Below are 22,925 nucleotides of genomic sequence, written 5' to 3'. Positions count from 1 at the left end.
AAGAAAATAATTATTATGGGAAATATTCACTTTAGAAAGTATTTCTCTAGATTTGTACCATAAGAGCCCTTACTACTATCTGTATTTGTGTTTCTTAAGTCAATAGGAATAAACCTTCGATTTCTAGTGTAATAACAAATTATATCTGATTCATTAAAGGAATATCAACTTTTGTAAATGTTGAAAGAGAAAAGAAGAAAAAATTTTCAAGCAAAATCCCTGTCAATGCTAAATCCCTGTCAATGCTGGGCATTGGTGATTGGTGCCTATAGTCCTAGCAACTCAGGAGGCTGAGATCTGAGGATCATAGTTCAAAGCTGGCGTGACCAGGATAGTATGTGAGACTCTTTTATCTCTAGTTAACCACAGAACAATTCTGAAGTAGAGCTTTGGCTCACTAACCTGGAACACAAAAGCTTAGTACACTGCCTAAGCCCTGAGTTCAAGACCCAGGACAGATACAAAACAGTGAAGGAAAGGAAGAGAGACAGAAAGAAAAGCAGGCCATGAGAACTCTGCCATCAAGATTGGATTAATGTTGCTATCACATTAAACGAGTGGGGTTCCTAATAAAAAGCATGAGGACTGGCATGGCTCTATCACCCTGTTATGGCACCATATGAAGATGCTTTGGCCTTCTTAGCCTCCACAAACACTGGGCAAATACACTTTTTTTTTCCCCTTTTAATTATTTACTCAATCCTTAGTATTGTCTCATAGCAGAAAAAAAAAACACTGGTTTTTAAACATGAGTATTCAAGCCTCCTTTATGGAACGCTAAAGTCTCCACATCAGGTGTGGCACTGGTGACTGCCCTTCCATATACCTTCATTATCATTAAACCTTCTACAGGGTTCATGTAAGCCTCCGTCCTCTTTCCTACCCCAGCCATCGTGGCACCAACACAGACACACAGACACACAGACAGACACACACACAGCTTGGGCAGAATACCCAGGGTACACACAGCAGCCATCCAGAGCTGTGGTCTGCAACACGGGATGACTCATCGGGTTGAGAAAGGACCTTTCTGCCGTGCACAGATAATCTAATAATGCCATCGATTTGAAGCGAAGTTGTAGGAGGACAGCAGGACGCAACAAGTAGGAGAACAAGTGTGGGGGGGAAACCGGTGCAGACCCAGCCGGCAGGCCCCGGCCGCGACCCCGCGCGCGGCCCAAGGGCAAGGCGTCAGCCATTCCCCGCAGGGCCCGCGGCGGCCTTTCCGGTGGAACTTCTTCCTGGTTCCGAACCGGGTTTCCGAGTCGGGGGTGAAGACGGGGTGGGTGGGGAGCGAAGGGAAGAGCCGAGCGGCTTCTGGCCAATGGCAGCTCTTGAACTTACACCTCCAGACGTCAGCGCGGCTGTGGAAACGGATGTCACACAGCTGGCTCGGAAGTGTCTCCTCCCGCCTTAGAAGAGGGGCGGGCGCCCCGCGGCCTCGGAGAAACCTTTAGGCGAACGGGAAGAGGGGCGTGCCCGGCACCTTGTGAACTCTGCACCCGCGAGGGTCAGCTTCTCCCCGGTGAGCGCCCGGCTGGCGGCCCACCCGGGTGGAGCAGCCGGCACCGGCGTCGCCGCTCCACGCGCGTCCCCGCGACCAACTCCGCCCCCCCCTCCAGGCGCGCGTCGCGCTCTCCCGCAGCTCCAGGCTGTGTCGCGGGCGCGCGCGCCGCCGGCGGAGCCGCAGTTAAAATGGTCTGAGCGGGACCCGGCGTTGCCCCCGCCGCGGCGCTGACTGACTGAGCCGGCCAGCCGGGTCTGGACTGGTCTCCTCGCTAAGCTGGCCGATTCCGCTCGCTCCTTCCCTCGCGTCCCCAAAGCTCGCGCCCATCGTTCTCCCGGCTTCCCTGGGCAAAGCATGTAGCCCCTCGTCGGGCGCCCGGGCGGCCCTGCTGCTGCCGCCCACCCCCCACCGTCGCGTGTGCCCGTGTGTGCGCCGGGCGGGCGACCCCGCTGCGGGCCGGAGGCCCAGCCAGCGAGCGGCCTGCCCCGCCGCCGCCGCCGCCGCCGCCGCCGGGAGCCCGCCTCTCCGGGCCTCCCTCCCGCCCGTCCCCGCCGCCCTCCTCGGGCCTTCTATATGGGCCACCTTCTCTCGAAGGAGCCGCGTAACCGCCCGAGCCAGAAGAGGCCGCGCTGTTGCAGCTGGTGTCGCCGCCGGCGCCCTTTCCTCAGACTGCCCCGCCGGACCCCGGCCAAGGCGCCCCCTCAGCCGGCGGCGCCCCGGAGCCGGGACTGCTTCTTCCGCGGGCCCTGCATGCTCTGCTTCATCGTGCACAGCCCCGGCGCGCCCGCCCCCGCCGGCCCAGAGGAGGAGCCGCCGCTCTCGCCGCCGCCGCCGCCGCGGGACGGGGCCTACGCCGCCGCCGCCTCCTCTCAGCACCTGGCGCGGCGCTACGCGGCCCTGGCCGCCGAGGACTGCGCCGCCGCCGCCCGCCGCTTCCTGCTCTCCTCGGCCGCCGCCGCCGCGGCCGCCGCCGCCTCGGCCTCCTCGCCGGCCTCCTGCTGCAAAGAGCTGGGGCTGGCCGCCGCCGCCGCCTGGGAACAGCAGGGCCGGAGCCTCTTCTTGGCCAGCGTGGGGCCCGTGCGCTTCCTGGGACCGCCCGCCGCCGTGCAGCTCTTCCGGGGGCCGCCGCCACCGCCGCCCGCCGAGCCCCTCACGCTCCCGGAGATGGTGTGCAAGCGGAAGGGAGCCGGGGTCCCCGCCTGCACCCCTTGCAAGCAGCCCCGCTGCGGCGGCGGCGGCGGCGGGGGATGCGGCGGCGGCGGCGGCGGCGGCGGAGGGGGAGCGCCCGCGGGGGGAGGCGCCTCGCCGCCGCGGCCCCCCGACGACGGCTGCTGCCCGGGCCCCGAGCAGCCCCCGCAACCGCTCTGCCCGGCGCCTGCCTCGCCCGCTTCCGAATGTGTCCCCAGCGAGGCCGGCGGGGACGCTCTCCGAGCCGGGGGTACCGCCCCCTCGTCCGCCCAGCAGCAGCACGAGTGTGGCGACGCGGACTGTCAGGAGCCCCCCGAAAATCCCTGCGACTGTCACAGGGAGCCGCCCCCCGAAACCCCAGACATCAACCAGCTGCCGCCGTCCATCCTGCTTAAGGTGGGTCTGGGCGAGAGGCGCAGGGAGGCTCCCTTTCCCCCACCCGCGGCCCCCGCCCCCGAGGCTTTCTCTCTCTCCTCCCCCTGTGCGCGCGGAGGAGGAGGAGGGGGGTCCTGACAGCCGGGGGACGCCCGACGGGGAGGCTGGGAAGCCCGCGAGGGGGATGGCCTGTTTTGTTTGAAGTTAGAAAACTCGGGAGTCTGCCGAATGAATGCCTTGTTAATAGCTGAGCTCGCTGACCCACGATTGAGGGTTGATTTACTACCCGCTTCTCAATGCAGCACGATAGACACGATTTGAGGGTTTCTCGTGAAACATGCATTTCAGCACTTGAGCGATGTATGCCTGGTGGCTAAAGGCTTTTACATGAGTGCCTGGAAGTTCTCAAACCGTACTTTCAGGTTTGATAGCTGACTCTTCATTGTCAGGGGCAGTCAACCTTTGTGAAGCATTTACCGTGATCAGTCACTATCCAGAGGTTTTTATTTTTAATTTAATAATGCCTTTTTGATTCCTCCAGTTAATATTGTGAGGTCAACACCGTTAATCCTGGTTTTTGTGCCGGAAGAAACTGATTTTTGTTTTTGTTTTCCAGTGCTTTGGGCCAGGAAGTCTACACTAATTGAGCTAGGCAGCTTTGCTCTTTGCGGGAGGGGAGCTAACAATTCAGTGGTGCTGAATGTAATGGTTGAATGACTTATACAAGGTCACATACAGGAAGGGCAGATTTGAGTCTTCATCTTGGGAGTTTAGACCAGCTTGACTTAAGAAAAAGAGAGAACAAACTTTTGTTTGTGCTATTTTGTATTACTTCCAGCCTAACCTTCCAGCATTCAGGTTACCCAGAGTAAGTATTTTGTTGTTACTGGGGGGATGGGTGAAAGGAAAAGACTTGAAATGCCCTGAGGGAACTTTGTGTCACTTTCAATTACTAAGTAAAATTTGCAACTTTGTCAATCCTGTTAAACTTTTGGTGTAGAATTTGTATTAACTTCTTTTTGACTTTGTTTTCTGTACTAGTCCCACACCTACTTTTTTGGAGCTTAATATAAACTTCCTTTTTTAGTGTGGATGATTAAGACCAGCCGGAGATAATCTTGATAAAAAATATGGCTATTTTTATTGTTACTGAAGTCACTGTCATGAATTACAATTTTCACTTTCACCAGTATGCATTTTTAACTATGGGCTTTTTTCGTATTTATAATTCTGTGTGTTGTTTTACTGTGACAATGTTCTTGTGAAAAACAGAATGGGAAGGCTCACATTCCCTTGTATCAAAATGTAATAATTTAACTATAGAGGACTATTTGTTGGAGGAGTAATTGCTGAATCTGTGGAGAGGGTGCATATTAGGGCAGAAGGAGCTTTCTCTAGACCTTTAAGTCACAGGATGACATGGATAAATAAAGTATCAGCAAATACTTGGTATAAAAGTTTCATTGGTGTTTTCTTATTTTGGAATTAAAGCTAAAAACCAATGAAAAAAATCATATATTTTTCCTCTTTGTATCTGAACCAGTAAGTATTCCATGAAGTAAACAATTTACTTGTTTTGGTTATAACTGAAGTTTCAATTCATACATTTGCTCTTGGTGGGCAGGCATTGTACCAGTTGAGCTATGTCTCTTGCCTAGGAACATTATAAATATTAAAAAAAACCCAAACAAAAAAGGTGTCATGTTGTAATAAAGAAAAATCCTATAGAATAAATGTATTCTATCTACTACATTGCTCCTTTTCTCATTTTTGCTGTAGATTATTGAAATGTCTAAAGGACATTATTGAAATGTCTAACGGACATTTAGGAATTACCCATGGCCTTGCTCTGTTGTATTGGAATATTCAGACATGTTAGTATTAATGTCTGCGAATTTAGAAGTTTTGTGGGCAGAGAGGGACTCTGCATACATAATCTTGCTCTTTGCCCTATCTCCTTTCCCAAGTACAGTCCTGGTATATAATATAGTAGCATTCTGTGAATTAATGAGTAAGTGAATAATAAGGTATTTAGGCTTTGTGCTGATACTCTATGAATATGCTATTTCACTAAGAGAAAGTTCATGCCTGACTTGAGCTACTGTTCTTTGAGTCAGGATAGAGCCATATGAAAGTTCTGACTTTCCCTTTAATACAGGCCAGAGAGATGTTTGGTTGGAGCAAAGAAAGCTTAAGTTATGACAGTCCCTTCCCACAGTATTAGGTTTGTTGCATAGGAAGATACAGTTCCATCACCTACCTTGGAAAATGTTCTTAGATAGTATACCTTGCTTCCCAATAATGCGTAAAAATCTTTTTATAATTACACTACTTTATGTAAATAGTTGTTTAGAGATAAAGGGTGAGGAGAAAGTTTGGAAGAAAAATCGGAGGAAATGTGGTTTTATATAGTGTTTGGGGGGAAAAGCTACTGTACTTGTTCAGTTTTTTCTTTTTTTTTTTTGGGGGGGGGGGTCCAGTCGTAGGCCCTGAACTCTGGGCCTGGGCACTGCCCCTCAGCTCTTCAGCTGAAGACTAGCGCTCTACCACTTGAACCACAGCGCCACTTCCGGCTTCTTTCTTTTTGCTTATGTGGTGCTGAGGAATCGAACCCAGGGCCTCTGGCATGCAAGGCAAGCGCTCTACCACTGAGCCACCTTCCCAGCCCCTTGTTCAGTTTTTTCAACGTATGGCTGATTTGGCTTAGTAGACTGGTTTTCTGTTATTTTTTTTTAAATTTAAATTTAAATTAATTTATTCTTTTTGTCGGTCCTAGGGCTTGAACTCAGTGCCTGTGCCCTGTCCTTGAGCTTCTTTTGCTCAAGGCTAGTGCTCTATCACTTGAGCCACAGCACCAATTCTGACTTTTTCTGTTCATGTGGTGCTGAGGAATGGAACTCAGGGCCTTATGCATGAGAGGCAAGCACTGAGCCACCTTTCCAGCCCCTCATTTTCTGTTACCTTTATGTAAACTATAAATATTACTTTCTTGAAAAATATTCTGCTGGGTACAGTCTTAAGTTTGTTTTTCACCCTTACACTCCTCTGTTATTTTCTAGGGTTAGCCAATCATTATTAAAAAAATATTTTCAGACCTACACTGTACAGTGCACTACTAACTACATAAATTTAAAGTGATCAAAATTTAAAATTCAGTTTCTTAGTTTTGAGCCATATTTCTGAAATCTATACTTATATGTGGTTAGTGGCTAGTGTACTGGATTATGCAAATATAGAATGTTCCATACTTGAGAAAGTGCTATGTAAGATTTCATGGTTTTTTTTCATAAATGGCATAAAAATGTCTTATGTTCTGTATTTTTTGTTAATATAGTTTAAAAGTTTTTCCTTATTAGTGAACTTGTGTAGTTCCTTTAATTGTATCTGCTGTTTATTATCCCATATTATAATACCACATTGCTTTTCTCTATTAAGAGATATTTCTGAGCTGTGCACTGGTGGCTCATTCCTGTAATCCTAGCTACTCACGGGGCAGAGATATCTGAGGATCAGTGTTTGAAGCCAACCCTGGGGGAGGGCAGGCACCTTGAGGTTGTTATCTCTAATCATCAAAAAAAAACCCCAGCTGGAACTGGAGGTGTGGCTCAAGTGGTAGAGTGTTAGCCTAGAGAAAAAAAACAACAACCTTAGGGACAGTGCCTAAGCCTGGAGTTCAAACCCTAGACCTGCACCAAGAAAAAAAAAAAAACTTTCCAGCTGTTTGGTTATTGAGAATGATGCTTATAGATGTTTTTGTGCACATGTGATCATATTTTTCTAGGACAGATTTTAAGAAGTGGAATTTCTGGATTGAAGAGTATATATATTTGGAATTTTAGAAAGTCCTTTCTAACAATTACAGCTATCTAAAAATGGAATGAGCTCAAAATAGTAAGCCTTACTGGAAATCATAAAGAGATTTTTGAGGTCATCTAGTTGCTTCTCCTCCACTTAATGCATTCCAGAAAACTTGAAAAAGTGAAATGTGAAATGGCTAACTAACCCCTCAAGGCATTTTAGTGAATTGTAGACCTTACACTCCTTCATGTACCAGAAATTTAAGATAGCTAGTCAATTTCAATTCTTTAGTTTGGCCTGAAAAGAATTCAGGCAAGATGCAAATGTAGTAAAAGTGATAGAAAAGTTTATTAGGAAAAAAAGGTGGCAGAGAAAGGAGAGTACGTGGCATGATACCACAGGAAGCCAATATTTCAGTTCATCTTTATCTGTCTTTAAGGTATAGACTTCAGCATTACATTTAAGTAGTGGGGCAATTAGGGACTGAGGGATGTATGGTTAAGACTGTGATTTACAGGTGTGGCCTGGCTGGTCATTATCTGACTGTCTGTGGTTCTAGAGAAGTTGTTATTGCTGTCATCATTTGAGGGGAACAGTCTAATTTCTAAGAAATGATTTCTTCTGCTCCAGGGTACAGCCTTATTATTATTGGTATTATTCTTACTTGGAGGTGATTTGTCCTGGAAACCTCTGCTTTTCCTTAGGAGTAGTTTTATTTAGTTCTTTGTCATAAAGGTGTTACTAAGCAGTCCTGTCTTTCCTGGAACCAAGATGATTGCAAAGTGGAGACAGACATAGGATAGACATGAAATGGAAGTACAGATGCTTTTAATGTACAGATGCAGAAAAACAGTGTAAGTACCTGTTAGTGTATACAAATACACTACCAGTTGGCTGCAAATGTGTTGTCTTAGTGGTGAGTACAACAGAATTAGCCTTTGGCATTTGTGAATATTTATATTGCCTGTGTGCAATTCTTAGTTCCATTATACATGGCTGAGGATACCTGTGAGTTGGAAATTTTAATTAATTTTTTAATTAATTTTTTTTCTGAGACATTGTGATCTCATTCTCCATTTTGTGCTCTTGCATTTCCTCACCACTCAGGGCTAGCTGCTACCTGACAACTCCTAGCTCAGTGTTTCCAGATATAAAGGTCTTTTCTAAATACTGTTCAGAGGGCTCAAATACTCCTAAGAATTTTTTTTTTTGCCTGTCCCACTGCCCCAAGGCTAGTACTCTACCACTTTGAGCCATAGCACCACTTCTGGTTTTCTAGTGGTTATTCAGAGATGAAAGGTTCAAAGTCCGCTGGGTGCTGGTGGCTCATTCCTGTAATCCTAGTTACTCAGGAGGCTGAGATTTTAGGATTGTGGTTCAAAGCCAGCCCCGGCAGGAAAGCCTGTGAAACTCATCATCTCCAATAAACCACCAGAAAACTTGAAGTGGCGCTGCAGCTCAAGTGATAGAACGCTCGCCTTGAGCTAAAGAGCTGAGGGACAGCGCTCAGGCCCAGAGTCCAAGCCCCACGACCACCAAAACAAAAAGAAAGGTTCAAAGCCAGCTGGGACAGGCTTTGAACTATGATTCTCAGATCTCAGCCTCCTGAGTAGCTAGGATTATAGGCATGAGCCATCAGTTGCTGGCATGAGAGACTTTTATCTTCATTTAAGTACCAAAAATCCAGAAGTAAAAGTGTGGCTTAAGTGATTAGTGTTAGAGTGCCAGCCCTGAGTTGAAGTCTTAGTAGTGGTGCTCTTACATATGTGTGTGTGTGTGTGCATGCATGTGCATGTGCACTGTGCGCACGCGTGCCCACATGATTGGTTAAATCTTGATTTTCCCCTTTGTAGACCATAGACAGATTGTAGAGTAGGTTGGAGATATATGAGCATACCTTTGCCAAAAGTCTAGCAGAAAACTACTCACGTACAGGATGGCTTCCATAGGAAGCCAGGCTAAAATATATAAAAAGAATAAAAAATAAACCAGAGCAGTGATCCCTTGTAACACAGATTCCTGTTTAAAGCCAGGTTAAGAATAAAAAAGGGTTATTTTATTTTAGTTTATCTTTGTTCCAGTCTTGGGCTTGAACTCAGGGCTTGGGCTTTGTCTATGAGCCTCTCTGTGCTCAAGGCCTAGTGCTCTACCACTTGAGCTATAGTGCCACTACTGCCCTTTTCTGTTTATGTGGTACTAAGGAATTGAACCCAAGGCTTCCTGCATACTAGGCAAGCACTCTACCAACAAGCTATATTCCTGCCTAACGTTTAGAAAAATAAATCAAAATTTCCCAAGCACTACTTGTTGAACTTAGAGCTACCTGCTCTGGCTTGGCTTTTCACTCAAGTCTGATGTTTTGCCACTTGAACAACACCTTAATTGATGATTAGAGTCTCTCAGATTTGGCTGACCTGGCTGGATTTAAACTGTATCTTAGATACAGCCTTCCTGTGTCACAAGGATTATAGGCACTGGTGAACCATTATCACCTGGCCAATTGCTGCAATATCATATGAGATGTGTGTGTGTGTGTGTGTGTGTGTGTGTGTGTGTGTGTGTGTGTGTGTGTGTGTGTGTGTGTGTGTGTGTGTGTGTGTGTGTGTGTGTGTGTACATGCACACCTTGGAGCTTGAACTCAGGGCTTGGAAGCCTTTCCCGAATTTTTGTGCTCAAGGCTAGTGCTCTACCACTTGAGTCCTACCTCCACTTACAGCTTTTGAGTGGTTAATACTGGACTTCCCTTCCTGTGCTGGTTTTTAACCCGGATCCTTAGATCTCAGCCTTCTGAGTAGCTAGGATTACAGACTTGAGCCATTGACGTCCAGTTTATGTGAGTTTTTAACAACAAACAAAAAAAATGGGGAGTTAGTTGTGTGGCTTGAACTCAGGTCCTAGGTGTTACCTCTGAGTCTTTATGCTCAAGGCCAGTGCTCTACCACTTTCAGCCACAGAAACTCCACTTCTAGTTTTCTGATTATTATTGTTAAGTAAGAGTCTCATGGACTTTCCTGACCAGGCTGGCTTTGAACTGAGATTCTCAGATCTTAGCCTCCTGAGTAGCTAGGATTATAGATGTGAGCTACCAGCACCTGGCTTAACAATTTTTTTTGAGATGTTTATAGAGATATAGAAAAAGGTGATCTATATGGAAAGAAAAGAAAACAGTTAATAGAAACTGACTCAACTGGGCTCAGATATTATACTTACAAAGACTTTAACTATTAAAAGACTGAAATAAAACATTATTCAAATCCTTACAAAGACTATGATGAGGGGCTGGGAATGTGCTTGCCTAGCATGCATAAAACCCAGGGTTTGATTCCTGAGTAATATGTAAACAGAAAAAGCCACAAGTGGCGTTATTGCTCAAGGGTATTCTGCTAGCCTTTAGCAAAAGAAGCTCAGGGACAGTTCCCAGGTTCTGAATTCAAGCCCCAGGACTGGCAAACCAACAAAACAAACAAACAAAATCTATTATGAGAATTTAAATATAGAATTTCACTAAAGAAACAAAAAGTTTCTACTTTTGATGGTATTGTAAGTGGAAATTAATTTTTAATTTTAATTTCAAATTCACTACTAGTATGTAAAAATAATTTGCTTATCAGTTCTGAAGTATATTGTTGTGTTTATTCTCCAGGATTTTCTTTGTGTAAAATGAACTATGGGGTCTGGGAAGGTGGCTCAGTGTTAGAGCGCTTGCCTTGCATGCCTGAGGCCCTGAGTTCGATTCCTCAGCACCACATAAGCAAAAAGAAAAAAAGCCAAAAGTGGCGTTGTGGCTCAAGTGATAGAATGCTAGCCTTGAGCTGAAGAGCTGAGATACAGTGTCCAGGCCCAGAGTTCAAGCCCCACAACCAGACCCCCCCAAAAAAAAGATCAACTATGGTGGGACACCTGTGGCTCATGCCTGAAATCCTAGCTACTCAGGAGTCTGATATGTGAAGATCCCAGTGAAGCCAGCCAGGATAGGAAGTCCATGAGAGTCTTACCTCCAATAAACTACCAGAAAAGCCACAATTAGAACTGTGGCTCAAGTAGTAGAGCCCCGTCTTGAGTAACAAAAGTTCAGGGACAGCGCCCAGGCCCTGAGTTCAAGCCCAAGGACAAGCACAAACAAAAATATGCATAAGTAATGAACTTTTTTTTTTTTTTTTTTTTTTTTTTTGTCTTGAGGCTTGAACTCTGGACCTGGGTGCTGACCCTGAGCTCTTCAGTTCAAGGCTAGCGCTTTACCACTTCAGCCATAGCACCACATCTGGTTTTCTGGTGGTTAATTGGTTAATTGGAGATAAGAGTCTCACAGACTTTACTGTCCGGGCTGGCTTTGAATCATGATCCTCAGATCTCAGCCTACTGAGTCGCTAGGATTACAGGTGTGAGCCACCAGCACCTGGAAGTAATAAACTTTTTTTTGGAATATAATTTTATTGTTATTATTAAGGTGTTATATAGAGGAGTGACCATTTCATAGGTCAGGCAATGAGTACATTACTTTTTTTTTTTTTTAATCAGTTTTTTTATTGTGAAAATACCGTACAGAGAGGTTACCATTACATGAGCAAGGTAATAAGTACCTTTCTTATCAAGTATTGTTGCCTCCTTTGTTTTTCCCCTACCATTCCTGCCCTCCCATCTCCACGACTACACTCCCACTCCCCCCGCCCCGCCCCCGAAAGTTATAAAGTTCATTTTTCAACATAGCATTTTAAATTGTTAACTTGCTAATCCAGATAACTCTTTTTTCCTTTCCAGATATCTTTGGCCATAATTTCCAGTATATTACATAGAAGTAATGTCCTACATATTTGTCTAATATGCAAGATAGGAGAGTACTGTTTGGGAATAATTTCAGTCTTCTTCTTCTTTTTTTTTTTTTTCTGAGACCGGATTCAAAATCAGTATCTGACACCTTTCACTCATTGGCTGGCACTCTACCACTTGAGCTACATCCCCAACCCAAATGTTCAGCATTTTACCATTAAATACATTAGATGGGCTGGGATGGAGTCTAGAGATCCTGTTATTCAGATTGAAGAAGTGATATTTTATTCCTAGAATTTACAGTGTTTTGATCAAGAAAGGGCAATTTCTTTGAGTTTTCATTTTATTTTATTTTATTTTATTTTTTTATTTTTTTATTTTTGTCGGTCGTGGGGGCTTGAACTCTGGGCCTGGGTGCTGTCCCTCAGCTCTTCAGCTCAAGGCTAGCGCTCTACCACTTGAGCTATAGCGCCACTTCCGGTTTTCTGGTGGTTTATTGGAGATAGGAGTCTCATGGTCTTTCCTGCCCGGGCTGGCTTTGAACCGCGATCCTCAGATCTCAGCCTCCTGAGTAGCTAGGATTACAGGCGTGAGCCACCAGCGCCCGGCTTCATTTTATTTTTTAACTTATTTTTAATTAAGAAAAGACTTATTTCTCTCTCTGCACAAAGCATAACATCAGTGCATGTTCTTAGATTCTGTAACTAACCATATTTCCTCTTTAGGCAGTCTTTTGATGATGCTTACTTTTCTAATAATGCCCACTTGTATTTAACATCATTTCTGATTTGTTTGGTTGTTTGTTTATGTTGGTCATGGGACCTGAACTCTGGGCCTGGGTGCTGTCCTTCAGCTCTTCAGCTCAAGGCTAGTGCTCTACCACTTGAGCCACAGCACCACTTCCAGCTTTTTCTGCTTATGTGGTGCTGAGGAATTGAACCCAGGGCCTCAGGCATACAAGGCAATCACTCTACCACTGAGCTATCTCCCCAGCCCTCGTTTCTGTTTTAAATAGTAAATTTTTTTGTCTAAAAGTCTTTTTATATATCTTGAAAATGTTTAGCATATATGTGGTTCCTTTTTTATTCACAGATATTTTCCAATTTGTCCTTGGATGAGCGTTGCCTTTCTGCATCATTGGTTTGCAAGTATTGGCGTGACCTTTGTTTAGATTTCCAATTTTGGAAGCAGCTGGATCTTAGTAGTCGTCAGCAGGTATGTTATAAAATATAACAATTTTGACCCATTCAGTTAAAAAAATGTTGATTATCATTAAAACTTTTTTTGTGTTGTTTTTCAGGATAGTTGAGATGACTGTAATATACAGTTTTGTGCTTTCTGAAGTTTTTCTTTCTAATTTAAGTTAATTGTAGTATCTCCTCATGAAAAAGTTTCTAATATAGATTGGTAATGTTGGGTTGCTTTTTAATATTCTTTGACTTGGTCCTTTTGCCTTCCCCTCCCTTTTTCCAGTATCCTAAAAATCAGTGAACTTTTTGAAGTTAGGAAGTTTGTAGTAGAAGATGGTAGTAGACACAACAAAATGATAGCACTGCTTCTGAACCGTGTGCTGTTCTGAGATCTTTATGTGTATACATTTATTTGATCCTCTCAGCAACCCTATTAGATACTATTATTTTGCATACATGAAGAAATAGGTATAAAACAGACTAAGATTTTTTTTTAAAACTTTACAGTTTGATAGATTGTTCAGTAGTTTATATGGTATAAATTAGGAAAAAAAGGCAGAATTTGTATTGCTTATTACCAATGATTTGTTGTAATTGTTAGATTTATACCTTAAATCTTAGTGGCCAATGAGAAATACATAAAAGTATTCTTTGAAAATAGAATTTTATGGGAGTTCTTAAATTACTCAAAATTCCTCTTTGGTATTTTCTGGTGTTTAATAACTAACTTTCACATGGAAAAAGATGTCATTCCTAGTACTTGCCAATTTCTACAGTATAAATAATTTCAAACTAAGTATGATACCACTGAGTACAGATTTAGAAATAAGTATACAAACTTGATTCTTGTCTGTACAAGCAAATTTTAACTTCTGGTATTTTAAACAAATTAAGCAAGTTCTAGAACACTTAGACAAGTTTTTTACATGACGTTTTTCTTCCTCAATGCTAAGATAATTACAATTAGATAATTGTTATTTACTTGATGTGTCTAAAGAGCATTGTGAGAAGTCATTTGTGACTTGTAGCTGGCAAGAAGGTAAGTATGTAGTAATCCATTGGCTCTACACTTTGTACTCAGATGTCTGAGATGATTATTATGAGCTAACATAAAGTAAGAACTGGAGAAAAATTAAAAAAATTAAATGGAGGGCTGGGAAGGTGGCTCAGTGGCCGAGTGCTTGCCTTGCAAGCCCTGGATTCGATTCCTCAGCACAACATAAGCAGAAAAAAACCGGAAGTGGTGCTGTGGCTAAAGTGGTAGGGTGCCAGCCTTGAGCTAAAGAGCTGAGGGACAGGGGCTGGGAAGGTGGCTCAGTGGTAGAGTGCTTGCCTTGCATGCATGAGGCCCTGGGTTCGATTCCTCAGCACCACATAAGCAAAAAGAAAAAAAAAGCCGGAAGTGGCACTGTGGCTCAAGTGGTAGAGAGCTAGCCTTGAGCTGAAGAGCTGAGGGACAGCGCCCAGGCCCAGAGTTCAGGCCCCATGACTGGACCAAAAAAAAAGAAAAAAAAGAGCTGAGGGACAGCACCCAGGCCCATAGTTCAAGCCCCATGACTGACAAAAAAAAAAAAAAAAAAAAAAAAAAAAAAAAAAAAAATTAAATGGAACAAACCAGTTACTCAGGAGGCCAAGAGCTGAGGATTACAGTTCCAAGCCAGCCTGGGCAGGAAAGTATGTGAGACTCTTTATCTCCAGAAAACCAGAAGTGGCATTGCAGCTCAAGTGGTAGAGCTGAAGAGCTGAAGAACAGCACTTGTGCCCAGATTTCAAGCCCCATGACTAACCAAAAGAAAAAAAAAAAATTTGCAAATTTTAGCAAACCTTTTAAAAATTGTTATTATAAAGGTCATGTACAGAGGGATTACAGTTACATTATTGGAAGAGTTTTTATAACCTAGTCTACAGGCCCTCTGGAGGTTAGGAATGGAGGCTTGACTTACCTCACTTTAATCATGTATTTAGTCTTTATGGCAAAGAGAATATTGGGAAAACTTTAATAAAATAATAGAACCTAACTTTCTACTTTTAGCAAAGGTTTAATAAAATAATAGAACCTAACTTTCTACTTTTAGCAAAGGTTTACATTTATCACTTTTTTCTTTTGTAGGTTACTGATGAATTATTGGAAAAAATTGCATCAAGAAGTCAGAATATAATTGAAATCAACATTTCTGATTGTCGAAGTATGTCTGATACTGGCGTATGTGTTCTAGCATTTAAGTGTCCTGGACTTCTTAGATATACAGCCTACAGGTGTAAACAGCTTTCTGACACATCTATTATTGCGGTTGCCTCTCACTGTCCTTTACTTCAGAAAGTACATGTAGGCAACCAGGACAAACTTACTGATGAAGGACTCAAACAGGTAAATTTCAGCATTTATACAATGATTTTACTCATTCAAAGTGGTTTCTTGCAGCAATATTTTGAAAGTTTTGTATTAAATATGCTCAGAAACTAAAGGCTGTTACCATTTTATGATGAATATATAAAAATGAATATTTGTTTAGATTTGGAAGTAAATTTGTAATGAGATTAACTTTGATGTGTTTTATAGTAAGTGGCTAAACTTCTGGACTAGTTGCTATGTAAGTTTATGATTTTGCATCAGATTTGCATTGTTACAATGTATTTTCTGTATCAATATAAGGCCTTTTTTTTTTTTTTTTTTTTTTTTTTTTGGTCGATTGTGGGGCCTGAACTCTGGGCCTGGGCGCTGTCTCTCAGCTCTTCAGCTCAGGACTAGCACTCTACCACTTGAGCTACAGAGCCATTTCCGGCTTTTTCTGCTTGGTGCTGAGGAATCGAACCCAGGGCCTCATGCATGCAAGGCACTACTGAGCTACCTTCCCAGCCAAAGCATCTTTTTTAAGGTCTATATATTTATCAAGAACTGGATTAAGTGTGTTGTTACATAAAATCTTCATGTAACAGTGAATAAGCAGACATCAGTTGAGCAGATTGGTGATTGTGTTCCAAGTAACTTTGTGAAAAAGAATATTATTATTTTGGTGCTGGTCCTGAACTCAGGGCCTGGGCATTGTCCTTGAACTTTTTTGATCAAGGCTAATGCTCTAAAACTTAAGCCACAGTTCTACTTCCAGTTTTTTGGTGCTTAATTGGATGTAAGAGTCTCATGGACTTTTCCACCGTTGGCTGGCTTCTGAACCATGATTCTCAGCTCTCAGTGCTTTGAATAGTGAGCCACTAGTATTTGACTATTAAAAATTTTTTTTTCCAGCATTGGGTCTTTAACTCACAGCCTCATGCTCACAGTTTTCTTGCTTACATCCTGTTCTTTACTACTTAAACCACATTTCTAACCCAGAATTTTGTTGGTTAATTCGAGATGGACTCACATGGCCTTTTCTGCCTGGGGTTGGCTCTAGGCCTCAGCCTTCTGAGAAATTAGAATTACAGCTTTGAGCCATTGGCTTTCGGTTGTGGTATGAGTTCTTAACTCTTTGAAAACAAATATCTAGAGTATATGAGCAGAAGGTTGAAGCAGAAAAAAACCTGGTCCAGACACTGAAAATCAAGCCATAATTATTTTATTCAACTTTGCCACAACTCTAGAAAATAGTCCAAGGGTTATAGCCATTGAAGAAAGATTGAACCAGTAAAAGGACAATTAAAAAGTGGGAGGAATGATGCATCGTGAATTTTTTACTACCCTGTATTGTACACTTTTCCCAGCTTGGCAATAGTTGAGAAAATAGCAGCCTGCATTTCTAGTATAGAACCCAGGATCCTGATGCAGAAGGGAACCGAGTGCATTTTATTTGCACATTATTTTGTCTCTTGCAACATCTGAGTGTTACTTGAGGTGCTGCTATAGATACTCATATATCTAATTAACCTAACTTAAAATTTATTTATGAAGAAAAAACAAGAGACATTGATAGGGCAAAATGAAAATCCTCAAAGTTGCTTTGTACAATATATTATAGTGAGACATCTCCTGAGGCTTACAATGTAAATTCTTGGAAAGGGTTTTTTTTCATTATTAAATTAAAATTAGGACAATTAGTGTAGTTTACAAGTAGCTGTCCTATCATCATGCCATGATGGTCAGAAAAACTGGAGAATAGAAAAATGAAACCACATATTCTTATAACCAGTGGACCATTTATGAGATCACAGAGAAACTGGAAAATACTTTGAGATGAGTGAAAATGAACATACTGCATATTCAAATTTATGGTCTGCTGAAATCACTAACCTATGTATATAGCTGAGGGAACTTGAGGGTGAAGAACAAGCTAAGTCTGAAAGTGGCAGAAGGAAGGAAATAATACTGATCAGTGTTAAACAAAATAGAGAACAGATGATTGTAGAAAAAGCTAATGAAGCTAAGACTATATACTTTGAAAAGAACAATAAAACGGATACACTTGTAAATAGGCTGAGGAAAAGAGATTTAAAACTCAAAACACTATACAATTAACAAGAGTAAGACATCACTATTGATTTACAGAAATATTAAAGTTTGAGCAAACTTTGAATAACCATACAACAGTTATTAAATGCAGGGCAGCCTGGATTAAATGGACAAATTTCTGGAAATCAAAACCTAAATTAGCTCAAGAATTAGAAAATGAATAAACATAACAATCTTCTGAAGAAACAAAAGTCAAGGATCAAATAATTCACTAGTGTGTTTTGCCAGACATCTAAAAAAGAATCAGAAACACCTCTTAAATTCTTTCCAAATGTTAGAGACATTACTTACTTACTTACTCTGAGGTCACCATTACTATCCTTTTTTTGGGTACCATTAGCAGTGCTTGAACTCAGGGCTTGGCTACTTGCTAAGGCTTGTTTTCTACTATTAAATTATTTTATTTTTTTTGTAATTGGAGATAAGAGTTCATGGACTTTTCTACCTGGGCTGGCTTTGAAACTCAGTGCTCACATCTTAGCTGGCACCTGGCTAGCTAGCCTTAATTGGACTTTTATTTATTTATTTATTTATTTAAAACAATTTTTTAAAATTGTACTTTTAAAGCCAGACAGGACAGCACAATAAACTGTCTCGTGAGACAACCAGCCAGCCAGCCAAGCAATGTAAATGATTACAGATATATTTAATAAAACTGATAGAAGAGTGAATTTAGCAGCTTATTGAAGGGATTATATGTTATGACTTGGTTTGACTTATCCCATGAATTTAAGGTGGTTCAATATACAATAATCACTGTAAGATACCACAATAACGTATGTGCCGGAATGAAAAAAAAAATATCCACAGAAACATCTTAATTGGAGTAGAAGTATTTGGAGAAATTCAAACCCCTCTCTGACAAATTATCCTGTAAGTCCTCAATACAGTCAGGATCATGTTCAAACCTCTATCTGATATACTTTGTAATGAATAATGGAAAAATTTCCTTTGTGAACAAGAGAAAAATGCATACTTTTGGCATGTCTCATATAGTGTGCTCTATTTCAAACTGAAGTACTTTGGCATATGCTTTCAAATGGGAGAAAAAGAGGTAAAATCATCTTTATTTGCAGATGGCATACTTTTTTTTTGTTGTTGTTGTTGGTCCTGGGCTTGAACTCAGGGCTTAGGCGCTGTCCCTGAGCTTCTTTTGCTCAAGGCTAGCACTCTACCACTTGAGCCACAGTTCCACTTTTGGCTTTTTCTGGGTATGTGTTACTGAGGAATTGAACCCAGGGTTTCATGCATGCTAGACAAGCACTCTACCACTAAGCCACATTCCCAGCTCTCAGATGGCGTACTTTTATATAAAAGCTTAAATGAATTAACAAAAAACTTTGGAATGGTTTTACCTGTTTAAATTTGTAGTATAGATCCATGATGAAGAAAAATCAGCTGTATTTAAAAAAAAATCAGTGAACAACCTAAATAAGAATGGAAATCAGTTTTATTTATAATACTATCCAAGATAAAATTTTCCTCTAAACACTGTTTTTGACTTATTCTATAGATTATGACCTATTGTATTTTCATTTTTAGTTGAAAATAATTTAAAAATTTCTCTAGAGGTTTCTTTGATCTGTATGTTATTTAGACACATGTTGGGATTTTCCTACTGATCATTCTGTTACTGATTTCTAGTTTAATTGCATTATGATCTGAGAGCAGACATTTTTATGATATCTTTTAAATTTGTTAACTTAGATTTTATGGCCTAGAATATAGTCTGTCTTCGTGATTGTTCCAAGAACAGTGTATATTTTGATACTGATCAGTGAAATAATCTATAGATGTTATTATATATCCAGTTGATGTGCTGGTATGTTGATTTCAGTATGTTCCTTGTGTATGTATGTGTGCGTGCGTATACTGAACCTTGAACTTAGGACCTCTCATGCTGTCACTTTTTTCACTCAGTGCTGGTGGTGCTCTACTGCTTAAGCCATACTTCCACATCCTGGTTAATTGGAGATGAGATTATCCTGAAATAATTCTCAGATCTCACCCTTCTATGATTGCATGAATGAGCCACTAGTTCCAGACTATCCTTTTGCTTTTTTTTTTTTTGTCGGTCATGGGTCTTGAACTCTGGGCCTGGGTGCTGTCCCTGAGCAATTCAGTTCAAGGCTAGCACTCTACCACTTGAGCCAGAGCACCACTTCAGGTTTTCTGTGTGGTTTATTGGAGATAAAGAGTTTCTCGGACGTTCTTGCCCAGGCTGGCTTTGAACCTCGGTCCTCAGATCTCAGCCTCCTGAGTAGCTAGAATTACAGGTGTGAGCCACCGGCACTTGGCTTCCTTATCATTTTTTTATTTTTTCATTTTTCTGCTAGATCTCTTCATTTCTGATAGAAGGATATTAAAATCTCCAAATGTAACAGTGGATTCAGTTTTTTCCCTTTGTAGTGTAGTCGGGTTTTATTTTAGATATTTTGACAGTTAATGTTTAGATGTGTACATGTTATAGATTACATAGATTTTGAGGTATTGTCCGCTTCATCATGTGCATCTCATTTATCCCTGATACCTTTTCTTGCACTACGCTCTGTCTATAAAGTTATGTATGTTTATAACTAATTCAAATTCTCTTCTTTCCTTTTCTTTTGTCTGTGTATCAAATTTGGACCTTATACTTGCTCTACTTGTGCTCTTCAATCAAGCTACTTTTTTTTTTTCAAGTTCACTTTTTCTTTTTTTTTGTTGGTTGTGGAGCTTGAACTCCGGGGCTGAGTGCTGTCCCTGACCATATTTTTGTTCAAGGCTAGTGCTCTACCACTTGAGCCACAGTGCCATTTCCAGTTTTTGAATGGTTAATTGGAGATAAGAGTCTCATGGAGACTTTTCTGCCTGAGCTGGCTTAGAACCACAGTCCTCAGAATTCAGCCTCCTGAATAGCTAGGATTACAGACATGAGCCACTAGCATCTGGCCATGAGACTCTTATCTTCACTGAAACAGCAAAAAGCTGGAAATGAAAATGGGTTCAAATGGTAGAACACTAACTTTGAGTGCAAAAGCCAAGTGAGAGCTAAAGGCTCTGAGTTCAAGTCCAAGTGTAAGCGTTAAAAAAAAATCTTTTTTTTTTGTATACCAAATTTTCATTCATTCATTCACTCATTCATTTGTGTGTGTGCTTGTGCAGGTGCATGTGGTGTGTGTGTGTGTGTGTGTGTGTGTGTGTGTGTGTGTGTGTGTGTGTGTGTGTGTGTGTTGGTACTGAGCCTTGAAATCAGGGTCCAGATATCGTTATGTAGTGTTTTCTACTTAAAGCTAACATTCTACCATTTGAGACACAGCTTCACTTTGGCTTTTTGCTGGATAATTGGGCTTTCCTGCTTGTGTTTGCCTCTAACCATGATCATCCTGTCTGGTGCCTGGCTTGAAAATTTTAAATATTTCACTATATTCTTGCTTACATATTTCAGAGGAGAAATCAGATGTAATTTTTAACGTTTTTTTTGTTTATCGGTCAGTTGTGTGGCTTGAACTAAGGGCCTGGGTGCTATCCCTGAGCTCTTTTGCTCAAGACTAGTGCTCTACCACTTTGAACCACAGCTCCACTTCCAGTTTTCTGGTGGTTAATTGGAGATAAGAGTCTTATGGGGACGGGGCTGGGAAGGTGGCTCAGTGGTAGAGCGCATGCCTTGCATGCCAGAGGCCCTGGGTTTGATTCCTCAGCACCACATAAGCAAAAAGAAAAAAGCCAGAAGTGGTGCTGTGGCTCAAGTGGTAGAGCGCTAGCCTTGAGCTGAAGAGCTGAGGGACTAGCCTTGAGCTGAAGAGCTGAGGGACAGCGCCCAGGCCCAGAGTTCAGGCCCCATGACCAGACCCAAAAAAACAAACAACAAAAAAAAAGAGTCTCATGGGGACTTTTCTTCCTGGGCTGGCTTTGAATTGTGATGCTTTTAGCTCTCAGCCTCCTGAGTAGCTAGGATTACAGATGTGAGTCACTGGTGTCTGGCTGATTAAAAAAAATTGTCTTCTTCCAAGATTTTTGCATTATTTTTGATTTTTCTGTAGTTTGAAAATCCTATATATTTTGTGAGCTTCTTGATTCTGTGTTTGGTTTCTGACATTAATTTCTGGAAATTTCTAGACATAAGTGCTTACTTAGTTCCTTTTTTCTGCTGACATTAACACATAATACCTTATGTAGCTGACTCATGGTTCTTGGCTGTCCCTTATGCCTTTTTTTTTCTGTCACATGGGATTTGAATTCTGGGCTTGGGATTTGAATGCTGTCCTTGTGTTCTTCAGCTCAAGGCGAGCACTCTACTACTTGAGCCACAGTACCACTTCTGGTTTTCTAGTGGTTGATTGGAGATTAGATTCTCACTGACTTTCTTGCCCAGGCTGCCTTTGAACTGCGATCCTCAGATCTCAGCCTCCTGAGTAGCTAGGATTACAGGCGTGAGCCACTGGTGCTGTTGTGTACTTTTTAATGTTTGTTGGAAGTGTGCTAAATGTTGACATCTTAAGATGTATTTTCTTCATTGTCCTAGATCTGATGACATTGACAAATAAGACAAGTAAATAAGATCAGTGTTGGTGGTTAATCCTAGCTATTCAGGAGGCTGAGATATGAGACTTGTATCTCCAGTTAACTAGTAAAAAGCCAGAAGTGGAGGTATGGCACAGTGATAGAGCACCAGCCTTGAAGGAAAAAGCCAAGCAAGAGCTCTGAATTGAAGCACCAGTACTGGCACATATGCATGCGTGCACATGACATAGTGATAGATGAAAGAAATAAGAACTTTTTTTGGTTTTGTTTTTGTTAGTCATGGAACTTGAACTTGGGACCTTGGGTATTGCCACTGAATTTTTTTGCTCAATGCTTGTGCTCTATTACTTTGAGCCACAGTGCCACTTCCAGTTTTCTGCTGGTTAATTGGAGATAAGAGTCTCACAGACTCTTTGAATCATGGCTCTGAACCATGATCCTCAGATCTCAGCTTCTTGAGTAGCTAGGATTATAGGCACAAGCCACCAACACCTGGCTGAAATAAGAACTTTATTACCTAGAAACTTCTAAGATAGGGAATATTACTATCAGATCTAAATGGGTTTGTTAACTTGACTCTAGTTTGTCTAGCTGACTTAGGCAATAGCTAAGAGAGCCCAACAGGGTGGTTCCAATTATGGAAGTTAAGTCTATTTATTTCTCAGGGGAAGAAGTATATAGATGAACCAAACATGTCTCCTTATTAAATACAATCCAATTTTGTCTGTCTCATGTCCCCTCCCCCACTCTAGTCTTGGGGTTTGAACTCAGGGTCTGGGCACTCTTCCTGAGTTTCTTTTGCTCAAGGCTTGTGCTATACCACTTGAGCCACAGCGCCACTTCCCCCCCTTTTTTTTTTTTGTCCATCGTGGGGCTTGAACTCTGGGCCTGGGCGCTGTCCCTCAGCTTTTCAGCTCAAGGCGAGAGAGCACTCTACCACTTGAGCTACAGCGCCACTTCCGGTTTTCTGGTGGTATATTGGAGATAGGAGTCTCATGGTCTCTCCTGCCCGGACTGGCTTTGAACCGCGAGCCTCAGATCTCAGCCTCCTGAGTAGCTGGGATTACAGGCGTGAGCCACCAGCACCCGGCTCCGCTTTTTTTTTTTTAAGTGGTAGTGAGGAATTGAGCCCAGAGCTTCATGCCTGCCAGGC

At 42.2% G+C, this 22,925-nt stretch overlaps 1 protein-coding gene across 1 annotated transcript in view; it reads left to right on the top strand.

Annotated features, from left to right (window-relative positions):
* Window positions 1-2,031: 2,031 nt before the first annotated feature.
* The window catches only part of Fbxl17 (F-box and leucine rich repeat protein 17), a 461,687-nt gene continuing 440,793 nt past the window's right edge, over window positions 2,032-22,925 (top strand). Inside the window, exons 1-3 of the mRNA XM_070036015.1 lie at window positions 2,032-3,091; window positions 12,728-12,850; window positions 14,936-15,193. Coding sequence (XP_069892116.1) covers window positions 2,081-3,091; window positions 12,728-12,850; window positions 14,936-15,193 — 1,392 coding nt within the window. The 5' untranslated portion in view covers window positions 2,032-2,080. The remainder of the gene's footprint in view (window positions 3,092-12,727; window positions 12,851-14,935; window positions 15,194-22,925) is intronic.

The sequence above is a fragment of the Dipodomys merriami genome, unplaced genomic scaffold (genome assembly GCF_024711535.1).
Source record: "Dipodomys merriami isolate MVZ:Mamm:240054 unplaced genomic scaffold, mDipMer1.0.p SCAF_27, whole genome shotgun sequence".
Lineage (NCBI taxonomy): Eukaryota > Metazoa > Chordata > Mammalia > Rodentia > Heteromyidae > Dipodomys > Dipodomys merriami.
Note: the sequence above shows the minus strand (reverse complement) of the source record. Positions and strands in the feature narration are given on the sequence as shown.